Source organism: Lycorma delicatula, chromosome 8, assembly GCF_047948215.1.
Source record: "Lycorma delicatula isolate Av1 chromosome 8, ASM4794821v1, whole genome shotgun sequence".
In the NCBI taxonomy this organism is placed as follows: Eukaryota; Metazoa; Arthropoda; class Insecta; order Hemiptera; family Fulgoridae; genus Lycorma; species Lycorma delicatula.
Window position 1 is genome coordinate 71731938 of NC_134462.1, and position 17861 is coordinate 71749798.

General features: G+C 34.4%; 1 protein-coding gene across 2 annotated transcripts in view; it reads left to right on the top strand.

The window, feature by feature from the left end:
* LOC142329073 (uncharacterized) overlaps positions 1-17861 on the top strand; it is a 48208-nt gene that overhangs the window by 11850 nt on the left and 18497 nt on the right. For both annotated transcript variants that reach the window (XM_075373374.1, XM_075373375.1), the window contains exon 5: positions 5165-5298. In XM_075373374.1, coding sequence (XP_075229489.1) covers positions 5165-5298 — 134 coding nt within the window. The remainder of the gene's footprint in view (positions 1-5164; positions 5299-17861) is intronic.

Here is a 17861-nt window from a genome sequence, read left to right on the forward strand (position 1 = left end):
TGTGTCTGTTTCATGTCCTCCACTTTACGTTCAATTTGTTGAAATATTGTTTTTATTTATTGTAAACTCTAGTATTGTAAATTAAGTATGTAATAATTAAGTAATAATTTTCTCTCGATAATAGACCTAATGACACAAAATTACCACATCAATTTTCTCTTGTAACTCGACTATTTGTTAACCGATTTAAAAAAAAATAAAATGTCATTTTGTTTAAAACAAAAGGCTTAGTATTTTAGCAAATAACATAAATTTTGATAAATCTAATATTTATGGAGATATAATAGATTGAAAAATAAACATGGCTGCCATTTTGTAATTTGCAATGGTATTTAAGGTATATGGTATATATTACTAATAGACAGGAATATTTTTGGCATAGAAGGAAATATATATATATATACACACACAGTAAATATCATTTATAGTGACCTCCAAGGGACCGACGATTTTAGGTCATTGTAACAGTTACAATAACCGATGTTTAGGTAGTTTAGTGGTACTACTTTAATATGCCATCTATACGAGTATTGTAATGCAGTAATAATAATTTAATTCAGAAATTTCCAAATTTGAGAAATAATTTAATTTTTGAATTTTTCAAGAATCATTTGCCTTAGCTTGCAATATAGGGCCGTTAATAGAGATGTTACTAGTATTCTGGTATTTAAATCATTTTAACAGTGCTTGGTTTACATCATGATGACTAGGAAGTAATTTTTTTGATTTCACAGAATTTGTTTCAAAGTTTTTCACGGTTTTTCCATCATCGATATTGTCGATTGACATATACCTAAATCTTACACAATGCCCTTATTACTTTCGCCATTCTCTAACCTCCTAATAATGTGTGCCTTTTCCTTTATCGTGAATGTTTTTTGCCAAGTTGATGTGTGCCTTTTCCTTTATCGTGAATGTTTTTTGCAAAGTTGTAATTAAATCACCATTGAATGAATTGCACAAGTTATATAAAAATATTGTACTCGCACGATATGATACACTCACAGCAAAAGATTAATAACAATTGAATATGACTGCTTCAATTTACAGTAATCTGGTACATGAAGAAGTTTAAAAAAAATTACAGTACATATGTAAAAAAAAGAACCATCAAAATATTTCTGTAGCTGCGTTGTAGATATTCTACGTTACTGATGAGTCACTTCTGTTCGTCATTATAGATGATAAATTATTCCATTGCAGTAGGAATAATAAGTTATAATAAGCTATGTCATTATAAACAATGTACTGTTGCCAAATTGCTTTGACGGCACGTGGCACTTATGAGTTTATGGTAGTCCTGAAAAGGACCATTTTTGTCATCAATTGGTTTCGACAGCTCGTTGTAATTAATAACCTTATGGTAGCCCTGAGAAGGCCTGTTGTCAAATAGCTTCGACGGCTTGTAATTTATAGCCTTGTGGTGATGGCCCTGATTGTGGTGATTTTTGTGTTGGCCCTGAGAAGAGCTGTTGAGTCCAGAAGCTGGTCTCTTACAAAGTCAGGGAGTTGCAGCTCGTCCATTGAAATCAGACTGGGCTTCCCCTCAGCGGCAGTTGGTTGCCCACGGCAGTGGTGGCACCCAGAGTCCCACAGTGTCAGGTTGGCATCAGGTTGTTTCCAAGCAATCCCACACTGGGTCGGCTCCTGCTGCTGACTCCGCCAGCCAGGTCACTTTGGTGTAACCAAGGTACTGTGTTAGCACTGCATTCCATTTTGTCTGATGTCTGTAGTAATCAATGTAAGTGTCCTTATCCCATCAAATTTTATGCAGTACTGTTATTTTATATGCCGTATTTATATGCATAATTAATAATGCTAAAATTATGACTTGGATAAGGCAGAACTACTGTCTATGGTATACAGACCATACGCTGTTACGTCCCTGGCATAATAGCTCTAAAGCTATGCTACAAAAAGGAAAATATGGTAATCAGTCAGAAAATGAGGTGGTTTTTTTTTATTTTTCCATGTTTTTCATGACCCAAGGACCCCAAAAACAAAAGAAAAATGGGGGAAATATTTATTTAAATTTGTGTGTTGGCGTGTTTGAAGCTTAACAACTTCTGATTGAATAAACCAATTTTGCATAGATTCCTGTATATGGGGCAGTTTGTTGGTAAAATTTTGGGGTATATCTCAAGGGGTAAGGGGATTTTTTGAGGCCAATTTGCTCAAAATTTTCAAACATAACCCTACTATTGTAAAGTTAGTATATGCATGCATTCTTATTTTACCATTTTTTTTTTTTATTTTGCCCAAAATTCCCCTTCCCCAAAAATCAAAAAACCTCTCTTACTAAGCATCATAATAGTGCAAAAAAATTACTTATGTATAAAAGTAGTTATATTGGAGTTAGTGGAGCCAATTTTAGTTTAAAAATACCAATTTTTTGACTTTTTAAAGCTTTTTTACGTTTTATTTAAACTTTTTATAATATTAAATAAAATTTCATCATAACTCACCCCTACTCACAAACAAGATATTAAGATAACTTTTCATTGGATTTTACTGTGAAATTTGTTTAATTTCTTTCATTCAACATAGTAAACAGACAATCAGAAAATTTTTTTGAAAGTAATTTTGTAGGTGGGGAGCAGAAAAAAGTAAAAAATCAATTTCTTGAATTTTTTTAACTCTCTTCATGTATTTTTCCCCACTATATAAGAATAAATAACCAATGCCAGTGTAATATAACATCTTTGATGTTTGACTTTTTTTTTCTTATATCTAGTATACTTGGCCTGGTAGATTAGGGATATAATGGTAGTATTAATTTAGTATGATATTGTAAAATTTATTGTATTATAAATATAGGGATATTAACTTTGTTATTGGAAAATGTTGTTGCAGTAACGTAAGTAATTGGCCACAGCACTAATAATGTGTCGCGGCTATATTAAATACAAGGCTTTATTCTGCAACTTATTTTATTTTTATATTTCACAATCACTTGTTTCTATACAATACTTCATATCCTAATTTCCTTTCCAAAACTCTAATTCACAAATGTTTTATTAAAACAAAATACTTCTTTCACACATAAAGAAAAAATTATTAAACAAGCTTACTAAAGAACATGTTACATTTTCTGATTTGCTGTTGTTTATATTCTTTCAAGATATATTTAGTATGTATTGAGTTGTGGTTTGGCAGGTTTTTTGTGTAGTTTGATTTTTTGCTTTAGTGAAGTGCGACAGTATTGTGTATTATAATGATTTTATTAGTGACTGTGTACATGTATCATATATTCTTTTCTCTTTCTTGTGCAAGGTAATGATTGGATGATAAATGTTTCATTTAATAAACACGAGTAATTTTTTTTTAGTATTAGTAATTAAAAAAAATTAAGTTAACTTAAATTAAGTTAACTTAAATAATTTTTTTACTAAAAAATTATTTAAGTTAACTTAAGTTACTTAGTTATTTAAGTTACATATTTAAGCAGTATAAATTGCATAGAATATTTTGTTTTGAGAGAATTAGAAAATATTGAAGAAACAATAACATTAAATTTAAGTTAGTTGTATATAAGGTAAATATTGAATTTTACATTATTTAAAAAAAAAGTGCTAAAAAATAGGGTTGCATGATTTAAAAAAAAAAAGTATTTCCTAGTTCTCGGTCATATTATAGATTGAAAGAGGTGGGATATCTGAATTTTTTTGTGTTAAATTTATTTGTCAGAAGTGTGATTATGTTGGAACTATTATTGAAGAATGTTTATTGTGTATATAAGTAATTTGTCAAATTTCCCTGTGTTTTTTCTACTTTTGTTCAAGTGAGATTTATGAGGTAATAAGAATCTGCATGTTGTAAAATTATTTATTGATGGTTTGCTTGTGTGCAGTTCCTTCTTCTCAGCCTAGGCTTAAATAAGACATTTGTCTTATTTGATGTTTGTTATGTCTATTTTAAAATATTTAACATTGTTATTTTTGAATGACTAGTAGTTTATGTTCCTAAATTATTGTTTTACTGGCTATTAATTACTAAGATAGAATTATGCCCTTTTTTTTGGATTGTATTATTTTGTGATCTATGGTTTATTTTTTGTGTGTAATTTGTCAGTTAAACATAATTGTTCTGAACACTACTTTACATTATTCATTTAATATGGCTTTTTGGTTCATTACAATTTGATGGAGCCATGGAAGTGTATGTTAGGTGTAAACCTTAGGTTTTAGGGCAGTTATAGAAAATATTTTGTTACCAAGCTGGTGATTGATGATCTCATCATTGTGTTAATATCTTGAAAATGAATTGATATTTTAATTGCCATGTGACCGATATGAGTTTGGAACGTATGGTAAATGTATATTAGTAAATGGATGTATAACAATGTAATGTATAAGTTAAAACATATAGGAAATTTCTGTCACTGACCCAGTAATGTGTTATACATCTAAGAACCTCTTAAATGTTATGATTATGACTATGTTATGATTCATCATCTAATAAAAACAGTAATGGAACTGTTACGGGATTTAGTAATGTAACCCAACTCAAGTAAAAATCACTGTTAATGTCATAAGCTTATTGATGAATTACATAAAATCTCAGAAAAAGTGGCACACAGTTTATGAAAATTTTACAAGAAGAGATGTTGACAGTCACCTCAGTGTGTAGCCCAAACAGTTATACTCTTTCATGTGTAAATGTTTTAACCATAACCTGAATACAGACAACATCAAATGTCTTTGAATCCAAACAAACTCTACTGGTGGCTTTATAAAAACAAATCACATCATACCTATATTAATATGGAAGTCATATATTAGAAGAAAACACAATATAACACACTATACTGAAAAAACATGAAGATATGAATGAAAACTGTCTATAACAATAGCTGGAACTAAAGATAAGAAACTGAACTTGTTTGTTTTTTGGAGGCACACATGATGAAGTGTGATATTGTTTTAGCTTTTGTACTAAGAATGCACTTATTTGGTTGTGTTTATTTTATGTTGTTTACAGTTCTTTTGAATAGGACGTATTAGAATGTAATCAAGAGTAACATCATAGTGAATTTGCAAAAGGGTTCAAAACCTTAACTGTAATTATTTATAAAAATTTGTTTTTATCAAATTTACTTTGGCTTGTGAAAAACATAATTTTGCATCATAATTTTTGTTTTAATATTTTTCTCCTATCATTTCAGTTCAGGGATGAATTATTGATTGAATTTGAATTGTTGCTTGATGAGCAGTTGGGAGTAACAGATACAAAAGCATCAAAAGGGGTAACAAAATCATCTTTATTTATGAAACCAGGGACATCTAATCTGCCATCAAAGTATGTATCATTAAATATTAAGATTACATAGATTTGGTATGAAGACATTTCTAACTAGTTGGTAGTACTCTGCGTAGATAGAATAGAAACTTATGAGTAAATCTACTTAGAGTAGATTTATGTCGCTGCAGTCTCTGGAAACCAAATATTATTACTAACTAAATGTATCATTGTTTTTTCTTTGACTTATTGTAGTCAATCTCTCCCTGGAATCTAATCCTTAACTAATAAAAACCTGATCTACTTCTGTGGGAGGAAAAAAGGAATTTTTCAAAATATTGAAAATGGTTTTTTCTAAATCAAAAACTGCTGTAATCGTTGCTATAAAATTATAATATTATCATAGTTATTAATGTTTAATAATTTCTGAAGAAAAAAAACATTGGCCCTTAGTAAGATGGCTTAAATTCAATTAACTTAGTTCTGTTGAAATTTATAAACTTACTTATCCATGTGTTGTCTAATGTCTGTCCAAATTTCCCTTAAGATTTATCTGTTTATTATTGACTACTATTTTATGTTTATAGTAGTTTTTATGTTTAGTAGTAGTAATACCTTTGTAATTAATTGTACATTTTTACAAATTTATTTAGTCACATTTCATTACCCCTATTATAGACAGTAGGTTTGAAAAGTTCCCGAACTAAATTTCTGTAGTCATTGCAAGTAATGCCATCTCTCGGACAATCAAGGAACTATGTAGTACGATGTCTGATGAGTGTGTACAAAATTTCATCACGTCATCACTCCAGTCTCGAGTTACATTCGACCACATACGTTGTGTTCATGTGATCTTGTGCAATCTTGCAACATGGAACAAAGAAGCACAATAAAACTTTGTGTTTGTCTTCAAAAATTTTTTGTTGAAACTTATTCTATGATACAGCAAGCATTTGGTGTTGAAGCTGCATCTCGTACTACAACATACACTTGGAAGTAGTTAAAAGGCGGTAGAGAGTTGTTCGATGATGATGAACGAAGCGGGAGGCCATCAACACTGTTCACGACAAAAATATTGTGAAAGTGTTTGTGAAGATGTTTGAGCTCTTGCTCAAACAACCTAACTTACCCTTCGATCCATAGCAGACGAGCTAAACATCAGTAAATATGTGGTACGTACAATCTAACAGAAAAAATGAACCACCAAAAGGTGTGCTCTTGTTTCGTTTCACACTTCTTGACCTAAGAACCAAAACAGGTGCATCTTTCTTGCACTCGAGTCTTTGTTGAAACTGCCGATAGCAATTTGAATTTTTTGCACACAATTGTAACTGGGGATGAAAGTTGGTGCTTCATATATGATCCACTAATGAAGTGTCAATTCGCTGCTTGGTTGAGTCCTGGAGCACAAAGACGGGTGAAAGTCAGGCAGCAGAAATCAAGAGTGAAAACAATGTTGATTGCATTCTTCAACTCAAAGGGCTTGATTCATTGTGAATTGATCCCAACTGGTCAAACTGTGAATTCTAAATTCTATTTGGAAGTAATGAAATGCGTGATACATTGCATTCGTTGAATCCTACCCAAATACCAGGATCCGGGCAGTTGGAAACTTGCATAACAATGCTCAGACACACATGACAACAATTTTTAACACATTATTACGCTACAAATCAAAACACCATCTTATCCCACCCGACTTTGCTCCAGCAGAGTATTTTCTATTTCCGAAACTCAAGTTGAAGATGAAAGGTCACTTTTTCGATGACATTCCAGCCATGCAAAGGTTTTGTACCAAGCAGTTAAAGGCAATCCCACAAAGTGATTTCTCCAAAGCATTTGACAGGCTCTACTGGTGCTGCAACGATTGTACAACTAGAGAAAGGTTGAATGTTGGGCTGTTGTGAGTAAATTATTTTATCTTTAAATCTGTATTTTTATTTAATTTATTTCAGGAACTTTTCAGACATACTGTGTGTATTTAATGGTATATTTAATTGAATATTGTTCCTTACACATAGTACTATCTTAGTGCAGTAGATATTAAATTTAAAGAGCTTTGGTCAGCCCTTTTTACAGGAGGCTTAAAATCAATAATGCTGTGTCACAGGTAAAGAAACGTTCTTTGGACTATACTAATAGGATGCTCACAAAGGAAGGTGGACTGAAGGAAGGTAAAATAGCCAGTGGCATTGCAAACAGAATTAAAAATCTCTTATCAGAATGTATATGGTTTGCAGACAAATTCTGATGAATTATAAAATTTTAATTCTTTCTTGTACCATAAAGTGATTTTGGAATTTACGAAGTTAATAACCCAGATCTATGGCCTGAAGGTGCCCCATTCTTTGGTTCATTAAGTAATATTTTAAATGACAGTTTGTCAGCAGATTATGGCTTTCATTGAATCATAATGACTGGGTTAACACTCATATCAAAATGCCTAGTGGCTTGAGAACTAAATTGGCTAAGTTTTTTGCATGTCTCGGGAGTTCTGACTTCAGTGTTGTTGTCCTTACTGAGACATCGCTTGATATAATTGATTTCTGCAGATCATATAGTATGTTTCAAGTATAGTTCCAGTATGTTTCAAGTTTTTTGAACAGGGACAGAAGTAATGTACATCTTATAGTTGAATGTGACAAGCAGTTACATGCTGTTTTTCTAGGGAAAGGTAAGTTATTTGTAGATTGCGGGTCTTGTAATATTAAGGATTAGTGAGGTAGTGCTTCCTGTGTTCCTACTGCAGAAAGGAGGGACATTATTTGAAAGACTCCAATTAGGAAAGCAGGTGGTTCTCCTAATTGTGTTAATTGTTCTCATGTTGGGAAGCCTGTGTCTCATAACTAGGTCTGATGAATGTACTGTATATAGGCGTGCATGGAAGGTGTTGTGTAACAAGATTGATACATAGATCTCTGTGATTGTACGGGCAGTTCAAAGTTCTTTTACATTTATGTTCTGTTCATATTTGGGTTTCTGTTTTTGTGTGTTATCATTCTGCTCATGTTTGTGTTGCTATCCGTGCTTCTTGCTTTGCGATTTTCCTAGTTTTGCTATTTTTGTGGGTGTTGTTCTCTGGTATGAATACTTATAGTTTTGTTATTTTGTTGTAATTTTATTACTTTGTTTGGCTACTTGTCTTCTTGTTATGGTTTAGTTAGTTTTGTTATTGTGTTTGTGTTTTGTTGTTTATTATTTCGTGTTTAGTTGTATTGTTGTCTTTGAATGCTTTGATTTTTCTTGTTTTCTCATTAGTGTCTTGTAATGTTTGTAGGTTTTATTTCTTTTGATTTATTACTTTGTTGTTTTGATTAGCATTTTATTATTGTGATTTCATGTGTATCTAGTTGTTGGTGTTATGCGTTGAGTTCATTCTTCTCTCGAGTTAGTCATGCAGCTCAATCGATGTGATCTCATTTGAGATTGATAAATGAGTTTAGGATTAGTCTCCATGTTAGGCAATGTACACCGATGTGAATGTCACTTGTGGCATTCGCATCAGTGGCATCTTGACAGTGGTCAGACTGAAATATGTCTTGAGGTTATTGAAGATGACCTCCAGTAAAGCCCCTAAGGGCTAGGTATGGAGAGGATGGCATGGTGGTCAGATCCATCACAAGGTGGGTGTCTTCTCCTTGGGGTCAAGATGAGATCATACAGTATAGTTTAACACTCAACACGAACTAGGGTGGTTGAGTTAGTGTAGGTGCTGAAAATGTATTTATAATTGGGTTTTCTTTGTTTGTTTTTGAAAAAGTATCCAAACAGGATACATTAGTAAGGGATTGGATTTTGTTTTTGTGTAGTTTTTAAGTGATTGGTATAAATATATTATTTATTTGTGATTTTTTGGTCGTATGGGTAGCCTTTATGGTTATCTAGGCCAGCTGTATAAGTAGTAGTTTGTTTGGCATTTTTGTGACTGGGACTGACTTGGACAGTTTAGTATTAAGTTATATTAAAGTCATAAATATTTACTTTAATTCAAATCGCTTAATTTATTATTTATTTTGGTATTTATTATAAGTTGTTGTTTATTAGCAATCATTTAGCAACCAGTTTGTTTACACTTTTTCTTATTGGTTGCAGTCTTTGTTTATTTTGTTTCTACTTGTAGTTATTTTGTTTAGGTGTTTCACCCCATTGGCTGTTGCGTTTGTGATTTCAGAAATGTCTTTAACTGAAAGAAAAACCCAGGGTAAGTCCAAGCAGACTAAACCTCGTGAGTTGAAACTATTGAGGATAGGCTCGACGACTCTTCATCCTCTTCTGGGGATGAGGAGTCTGGTTCTTCATGGGCTGAAAAGAATAAAGGTGAATTAATGATTGAGAAGTTTTCTAAAAGTATTGGGAGGGTTGGAGGTTCAGTCTCGTTAGCACGGGTGTTTGAAGAGAAGTAAAACTTTTTAATTCTGTTTTTGGAAAACCCAAGGAGTACTAAGGCTAATGTGTGAGGTAAGATTCTCCCTAAGATCAGGCCGTTGGCTCAAGGCTATGAAAAATTGACTATTAAGCCTGAGGTGAGAGAGGTTGCACAGGAGATAATTTGCACCCCTCATGGTTCCATAGCAGGGGTTGCCTCAGTGTAAACAGTACACACAGGTGTTGAAAGAGAGGCGTGAGGCTAATCTGTCCCATAAGCAGCAGTAGTGTTCGTCAACCTAAAGGAGGGGTTAATTATTAAAACAACTAAGGGGATGGATGAGTTTCAGGTTGTCCTTCGATAAAAGAAAGAGGCAGAACCTGAGAATTCGTAATATTAGAGAAACGAAAAAGGGTTAGTCATCATTGCTGATGACAAAGAAACTGTGCAAGTCATCTCTGACTTCTTTAGTCGGAAAGTCAACCCTAAAGTCGTGTCCTAAAGTTATTTGTCTATGCCATAGATTGGCAGCTGTCTGAGGAAGAATTAATGGCTCATTAGGGATCAAAATAGTCAGATGGATGAGGCCACATTCAACTCTTTGAGTGTTGATTATTATTTAAATTGGGTAGGTATGAGGCGCAGCACTACCATGGGATTTTCAAGATCAGTCCTAAACTTTTCAACAGCTTCACTGTTGTGGGCAGGTTTTTTGTAGACTTCTCTTCATGTAAGGTCAAGGAATATGTCTATGTTCAGCGCTGTTTTAAGTGCTGCAGGTTTGGTCACAGGGCTAAGTTCTGTAAACATCCTGCAGTTTGCACTCATTGTGGTGATGAAGAACACATGCATGAGTTGTGTCCAAAGAAGTTGGAGGGACCGACATGTGTTAATTGCAAATGTCTTTGGAAGGATCATAATCACTCTGTGGACAGTAAATATTGTGGGTGTTATCAGAGAGCTCTCGATATGTACTATAATTCTATTTAGTTAAATGATTAGATTTGATCAAATGCACAGGATACTTCCATTGCTCAGATTGAGTTTCAGAGATTGGATTACGTAGAGGATTGGATGTTGTTTTGTTATAGCATCCAAATATTGTTTCGGTGATCTGCCAGGTTTTTCTCGTTTGAAGAGATCTATTGTGGTTCTGAAAGCAAGTCCACTATTTTGTACAGAAGGGTACTTGATTGTGTTTTTATTCAACAGCTCTCAAATAATCATCATGTTGTCTGTCTGAATATTCAGAACTTGAATCTCTATGTTGCTAGTTCATATTTCCAGTATAGAGATCCTGCTGATCGTCATCTTGAGGTCTGGGATAAAATCCTAAAATTCTCTGGCACTGCTCCAATCCTTATAGGTGCGGATGTGAATGCTAAGTCATTCTTTTGGCATAGTGGGATGATGGCAGTGAATTAATAGAGGTCTTTTTAGCCCAGCATGATCTTTTTTTCCTTTTTAAACACTCCAGGAGCAACTGGTACAGCTGTTAAGCATTACCTTGATTGCTACCAAGTGTCGTGGCAGCAGACTGCCCCACCCTAACTTGGCTCCTCATGTGGTCACCCATCGGGGTCCCCCCTGAATAATTGAGACATTCAGACTTCTGTGTAGCTGAAATGCCTCTCCTGATGAGGGCTGCTCTTCCCGGCCCTATCCTAGTACTTTTCAGACATGCATTTCACATGTCCTTTACCTTCATCACGTCCTCTCAAATCTTGAGGGTCCCACATGCCATCATCAGAAGCACCCCAACTCCCCCACTCTTGCATGTCGGCGAGCCAAGGCATCCTAGGCAAGGGGGCTGCCTGCCTCCCTGTCCCTTCTCATCGGGACATTTCATAATTTTTTTTTACAACCCATAATATCAAATACAACACATTAAAAATTACAATGTATACAAAAAACACAATCTATAATTACACATCATAGTACCAGTTACATATAATTACTAAATTACCAGTTACACAATTGCTCTACACAGTTTGATCATGGACAATAAAATTGTTATTCATACTCTCAAAGCGCAATATTTATTAATACATTGAGTTACAGGTTAAGTACAAATGCAAATAAGTGTTACTGAATACGTAACTTCAGTTAATCATGACTACAAGATGGCTATACATATTACACATTATTATAAAATCACCTATAAATACTAGTACATTTAAACATAAAATACAAAATGTATAAGAATCCAGTTACAAAGTTACACTACAGAGTTTGACCATAGATAATAAAAATTGATATTGGTGCAAGCAAAACACTATATTTACTAATACATCAAGTTACAAATTAGTACTTATGCTACACACAGAAATACTAGTCAAAAAATCTTAGCAAGGAAAACATACAATTGTACTTTACCGATAATGATAACTAACTACTCCTCTGCACTCTACCCATTTCACAATACCATATAAAATACATAAAAATAATATATGACCTACTCAAAATATCTTAAATGGTAATTATTAATAAATATATTATATATTTATTAAGGCAGCTCCTATCCTGGCAGAGTTGGAATCTCCATTCTGAGGATCAACTCTTATCTACTTTTCCACATTCCAAAGAGTGCTACTCTCTCTTTGGTCTCCAGTATGCATGAGGCCAGTGTCGTAACTTCATTGCACTGCCTCCAACCACAACAGAGAATGTATCCCACCATGTCAGGGGTATCCAGCTCAGTCCCTGAAGTTGTCTAACCCCCTTCCACTTTCTACATTGAAAGAACACATGCTTCGGCGCATCTTTTTCACAATAGACACAGGTCGGAGTGGCCCTTCTGCCAAATCTGAACAGATAGAATCCAAACTCACCATGTTCCGAGAGGATTTGGGTAAGGAAGTAATACACTTCCCTGTCCAGCATATCTATGATATATCCAGATATAAAATATTCCTGGTTAGTTGCCCACCTATGTAGTAGGTATGACAGATGGGCGTCGATTGTTTGGTGGAATGAACATCAATGTTACTGTTGGTAGGTTTTGCCAATGTTTGTAATTGGAAGGTAGTTGATTACTCAAGAGATCATTGATTGATGTCTATGAAATTGCTGGTGTTTGAGTGAGCGCTACCAATGTAACATTCCGGTTCAGCAGAGTTGTTTCCTGCACTGGCCTGTGGACTGAAATAAATTTGTTGATTTTCTTTCGACCAGGATCGGAGTCTGGATGTCTTGGATTTGGAATATCCGGCAGTTGGTTTGTCGGTGGCTTTATTGATGCCGCTGAGTGTTCCCCAAAGTTCCAGTTGAGAGAGAATTGAATGATGGTGGAATAGGGAACTGTCAGGCATGAAGAGGGCTGCTTGTCATTTGCAGAGAGCTTCTCAATATGTGTGTGTTCAAAAATGACAGGCAGCCCTTTTTGCTGAATACAGAAATCTGAGATCTCATTACTTTCATAAAGTCGGGACTGCTGGCATTCCCTTTGTTTATGAGTAGAAGAACAGGGATCCCTGAGGCGTAGTATATAGGGTCTTAGGACACAAACAATAAAAGGAAGTTTTTCTGTCTGCTCTCTCAACCAGGTTTAGTATAATTTCAGATACTTCTGAAATTTTACACAAATTACTAGACAATTTACTACCTGATAGTAAAACTGGAGGGACCACATACCATATATGGGTGCAGCAAGAGGTCGCTCAGTTTCACAGGGGTTCAGTGTCCTTATGTCAAGTTATCTATAATTTAGGTAGAGGCAAGGCCACAGGCTTTGATGGAATAACGGAGCTTCTTGTTCACTCAGTTGGAGTGAGTGTGAGAGTTGTCACACAAATTTTTAATAAATTTTTGTTTGGTGGTTATTTCCCTGTGTTTTGAAAGAAAAATGGATTGTAAAATTGTTGTTTAAAGGTGGCAACAAGGATCCTGATATTACTTCTTTATACAGGCCTTTGTCATTGCTTCCCGTTATTGGTAAGGTGTTGGAAAAGATTCTGTATCTGCATGTAAATGAGAGGTTAACCTCGATTGTTGAAGAGAATCAGTACGGGTTTTGTCCTGAAAAGGGAACTGAAGACGATGTACTTCATGTGATGAGTTCGGTAACAATCAGTGAGACAGAATATGCGATGGGAATTTTCCTGGATATTTCTGGTGCATTTAATAATTTATTATGGCCTTCTGCTAATTACCAACTCCAAAAAAGAGAATGTACTGTAAGTGAATTGCAAGTTATGCAAAGTTACTTCAGTCATCAGGATGTGCTGCTCCACAAGGGCTGTCATGAGGTTGGCAAGATACTGTCCAAGGGATGTCCCCAAGGCAGCATGTTGGGTCGTTTATTGTGGGTGATGGAGTTTGATTCTCTCTGCGGCTGAGCTTGCCCAGCGGATGTTGCATTTGTGGCTTATGCTGATAATGGGCTCCTGCTGGTTAAAGGGAGGTTGAACTCCGAGCCACTCAAGCATTTGCAGGATGCTTGGTGGGATCATCAACACAAGATTACCTTTAGCCTGGAAAACACTATGATGATGCTTCTCAAAGGCCGTTTGGCAGTGAGTCTGTGTTTCAGTGGCAGGCCAGCATATAACGTATGTTCAGGTTCAAAAGCACCTCAGGTGTTTTTTTTTTTATGAGAAACTGCAATTTATGAAGCACCTTCAATATGTTAAGGAGAAGGCTTGCAATGCCTTGTTCAGTATTTGACGTATGGTCAATCCTGATTGGGGCCTTAAGTTTAAGACCATGTACATCCTTTATAAAGGTGTTTGCAAGGCTATTATGCTACAAGCGGCACCAGTTTGAGCAGATAGGCTAGAATAAAGATTATCGGGATATGTGATTAAGAGTTCAGTTTAATATTGTTACAGGTAGTTACCGTACTATTTCACAGCAGGCAGTCTTTGTGATTGCAGGTGTGAAACTGATAGACTTTATTTCATCTGAAAAGCAGCAGTGGTATGTTGCTAAGAAGTTCGTCTAATTGACTTAGGATAAAGTTTAAGAAATTGAACAACATGGGTAATGCCGTGTGGCAGGCCAGATGGGATCAGACAGAGGGTGGTGGGTGTTATACACATGATCTCTCCGGCCATGGTGCTTTTAGGGGCAGACTGCAGAAATTCAGCCTGGTAGATTCTGGGATGTCTCCTCAGTGTGGACAGTTGGATGACACCTACCATATTCTTTATAAGTGCTTAAAGTACGAGTTAATGTGCATGGAGACCATCTGTTGGCTTGATCTTATCGGGTTGGATCTCCATGTAAACTGGAGGAGCCAGGCCAAATGGACGATAGTGAAGAATTTTATAATGTACTTGGCAAAGGAAAGGATTGCTGAGGGGATTTAGAGCCCTGCTTGGATTTCTCTTGTATTCTGTTTTTGTTGATGTTTTGTTTTATAAATTATGTTTTTGTCCTTTGTTTTGTGTCAATGTTACTCTGTTGTTATTTTTTCATGTAATATTTTTATGTTTTGTGTTGTCTGTTAAACTCACTTTTACCTTCTACTGGTAGTTAGTTAACTCCTTTCAGTCTTACTTAAGAATGTAAGATATTTTTTTGTTTTGAGTTCATTAAATAGTAGTTGTACACCGATGGGACTGTCACTCGGCTTTTGCACGTGAGTAGCGTTCGCAAGCCACTCATGTCGAACCCTATCACACGTCATTACTATAGGGCGCATCCATTGCTCATATGTTAAATCAGGCAGAGATATGCCCCCAAGTCCAACCATCTGGGACACATACCACCATGATTGCATCTGCTATAGGGTAGCAACACCAGCAGTTTTAGGGATAAACAGCATGTGGCATGCCATTTTCCCTCCTCCTCACCTATTTCTTTACATAATTTCATAGCTACATTATATTTTCATACAAAGAAATTTTTATATCAACTTAATATTGTTAATTGTATTAAAAAACTATTAATATTATTAAAGTTTCTAATATATTTAGTTCTGACACAATTTGTTGTTAGTTTCTTGAAGAGAAATTAGAAAATCCTGTATATGAGTTTCCATCACATTATTTTAATTTGCATTAAATGAATAAAAAATATAATATAAAGGCGCACTGTGCTGCCTATGGTAAAAGTAAACGAAATAAATACACATACTCAATACTTATGAGGAACGATCAGAAAGTAAGTTACATCCCCTCTATAAACATACACATACTTATAAGACAATTTTTTTTTTTATTGAACAAAAAACTACACATATTTTTATCTATTTTTCAACATAATCACAAAGTTTTTCCAAACATTACATACCTTGTGACAAAGTTTTTCAATTTCAACCTCATAAAAATTTTGTCCAATTTCCTTCAACCATTTAAGGACCGCTTCCTTCAGTTCATCATCATTAACGAAACGCTTCCCTCCCAGGTCTCACTTGAGAGGACCAAACAGGTGGTAGTCGCAGGATGCTAGGTCAGGGCTGTAAGGCAGATGAAACTACACTTCCCACTTGAATTTTTGCAGTAACTCCTTTGTCACATGAGCTGAATGAGGAGTAGCATCGTGAATAAAAACAATTCCATTGATGTTTTCACGTTTTTTGGCTGCAGTGAATTTTTGTGTCTCCATTCATGTGATGCTTGTTTAGTGTCGGGAGTGTAATGAAGCACCCAGCTCTCATCCCCCTGTGATGATTTGTTTCAAAAATTGTGGACCAGTCCTGGAGTAACATTGAAGAAAAGAAGGAGCAAACCCAAAACAATGATGATATTGTGGTTGTCAGTCATCAGATATGGCACCCAACATGCACACATCTTACGGTAACCAAGGTGATCGTGAATAATTGCAAACTTACTAATATTAAGTTCACTTGCAGTCTCTCTTAATATTAATATGCCGGTTACTCAAGATCATTTCGTTCTGCGTTACCCATTTTGTGATCATGAAGTGTGACATCGCATTCTCACCATATACCTCAATAATTGTAATTTTTTCCTGCAAAAATCGAACTACAGAAGCCACTTCTATACTGGACGAAACATCTAGAGGACACGCCATATTAACAACATTACACATGTACTGATTGTTATATAGAATTTGTGCTGGGGGAGTGAAGACAACACAACCAGTGCTGCTACCAAAAGACATTAATATATTCCTCTCAGTTCAAGAACATGGCAAAATTGTAACTTATTTTTTGATCCACCTCTTGTTCAATAAGAGGTCATGAACCTATGCCAATAAACCTTGATGTAATCAAAATTGTATAATAATAGAAGAAGTTTTATGTATTTTAATACTCAAAAATACCAAACAAAATTTTCTTACAACAATTTTAAGAATATTTTCTGAAATTTTCTTACAACATTTTGAAAACATCGTAATTAATGATATTTTGAACAAGTATCAAATGTTGTGGATAGGTACATGGACAACATTTGTCATAAACAATTCAACTACAAATGATGAACATATGATACTTTTAAATATTCTTATTACTATAATAATAATTTAAATTTCAAGTTTTAAATGGAAATTAACAGGAAAATACACTTTTTGGACATTGAAATTAAAATAAATGGAAATAACATTATGGAAACAGTCGTTAATAGGGAACCAACCGTAAATCACACCACTATACACAAAGAATTTAATCATCCATGGTCTAAAAAATTGGCACATAAAAATTTAATTTTTGGAGTGTTGCATACAAAAAAATAACCTGGATAAACTCAAAAACAAAATAAAGACAATAAAACAAATAGCAGTTTCAAATTGCTTTGATAATCAAATTGTAAGAATTTAAAAAAAACAAAACAGCCAAACATCAAAATAGTTTTACAACTTTGCAACAGAATATAATAAACTACTAATAACTATTTCATACAATACACATATATGAATAAGATCACAGAAAAAGATTATTGGTGTTTATGGTAAAAATAAATATAAAAAATTAATTTTGTAAATTAAAATAGAAGTAAAAGTTGATTTCTGTGAATGTAATTTTTTAAGCAACATACAAAACTGAAAGAATAAGAAATAAAGCTTTGAAATTCTGCCATTTTAAAATGTAGGTGATGGGAATGTTGAACTTGTGCATGGTGGTAATTTTTTAAGCAACATACAAAACTGAAAGAATAAGAAATAAAGCTTTGAAATTGTGCCATTTTAAAATGTAGGTGATGGGAATGTTGAACTTGTGCATAGTGGATGCCATGTAAGCTGGTTAAGGGCTGATTAGATCGCCTGCAAAAAAGTGTTAACACTGAAGCTAAACATAGCAGAGGAATTACCTTGACTAGAGTTTTGAGTGCTGTAACTAGAATAAACAGTA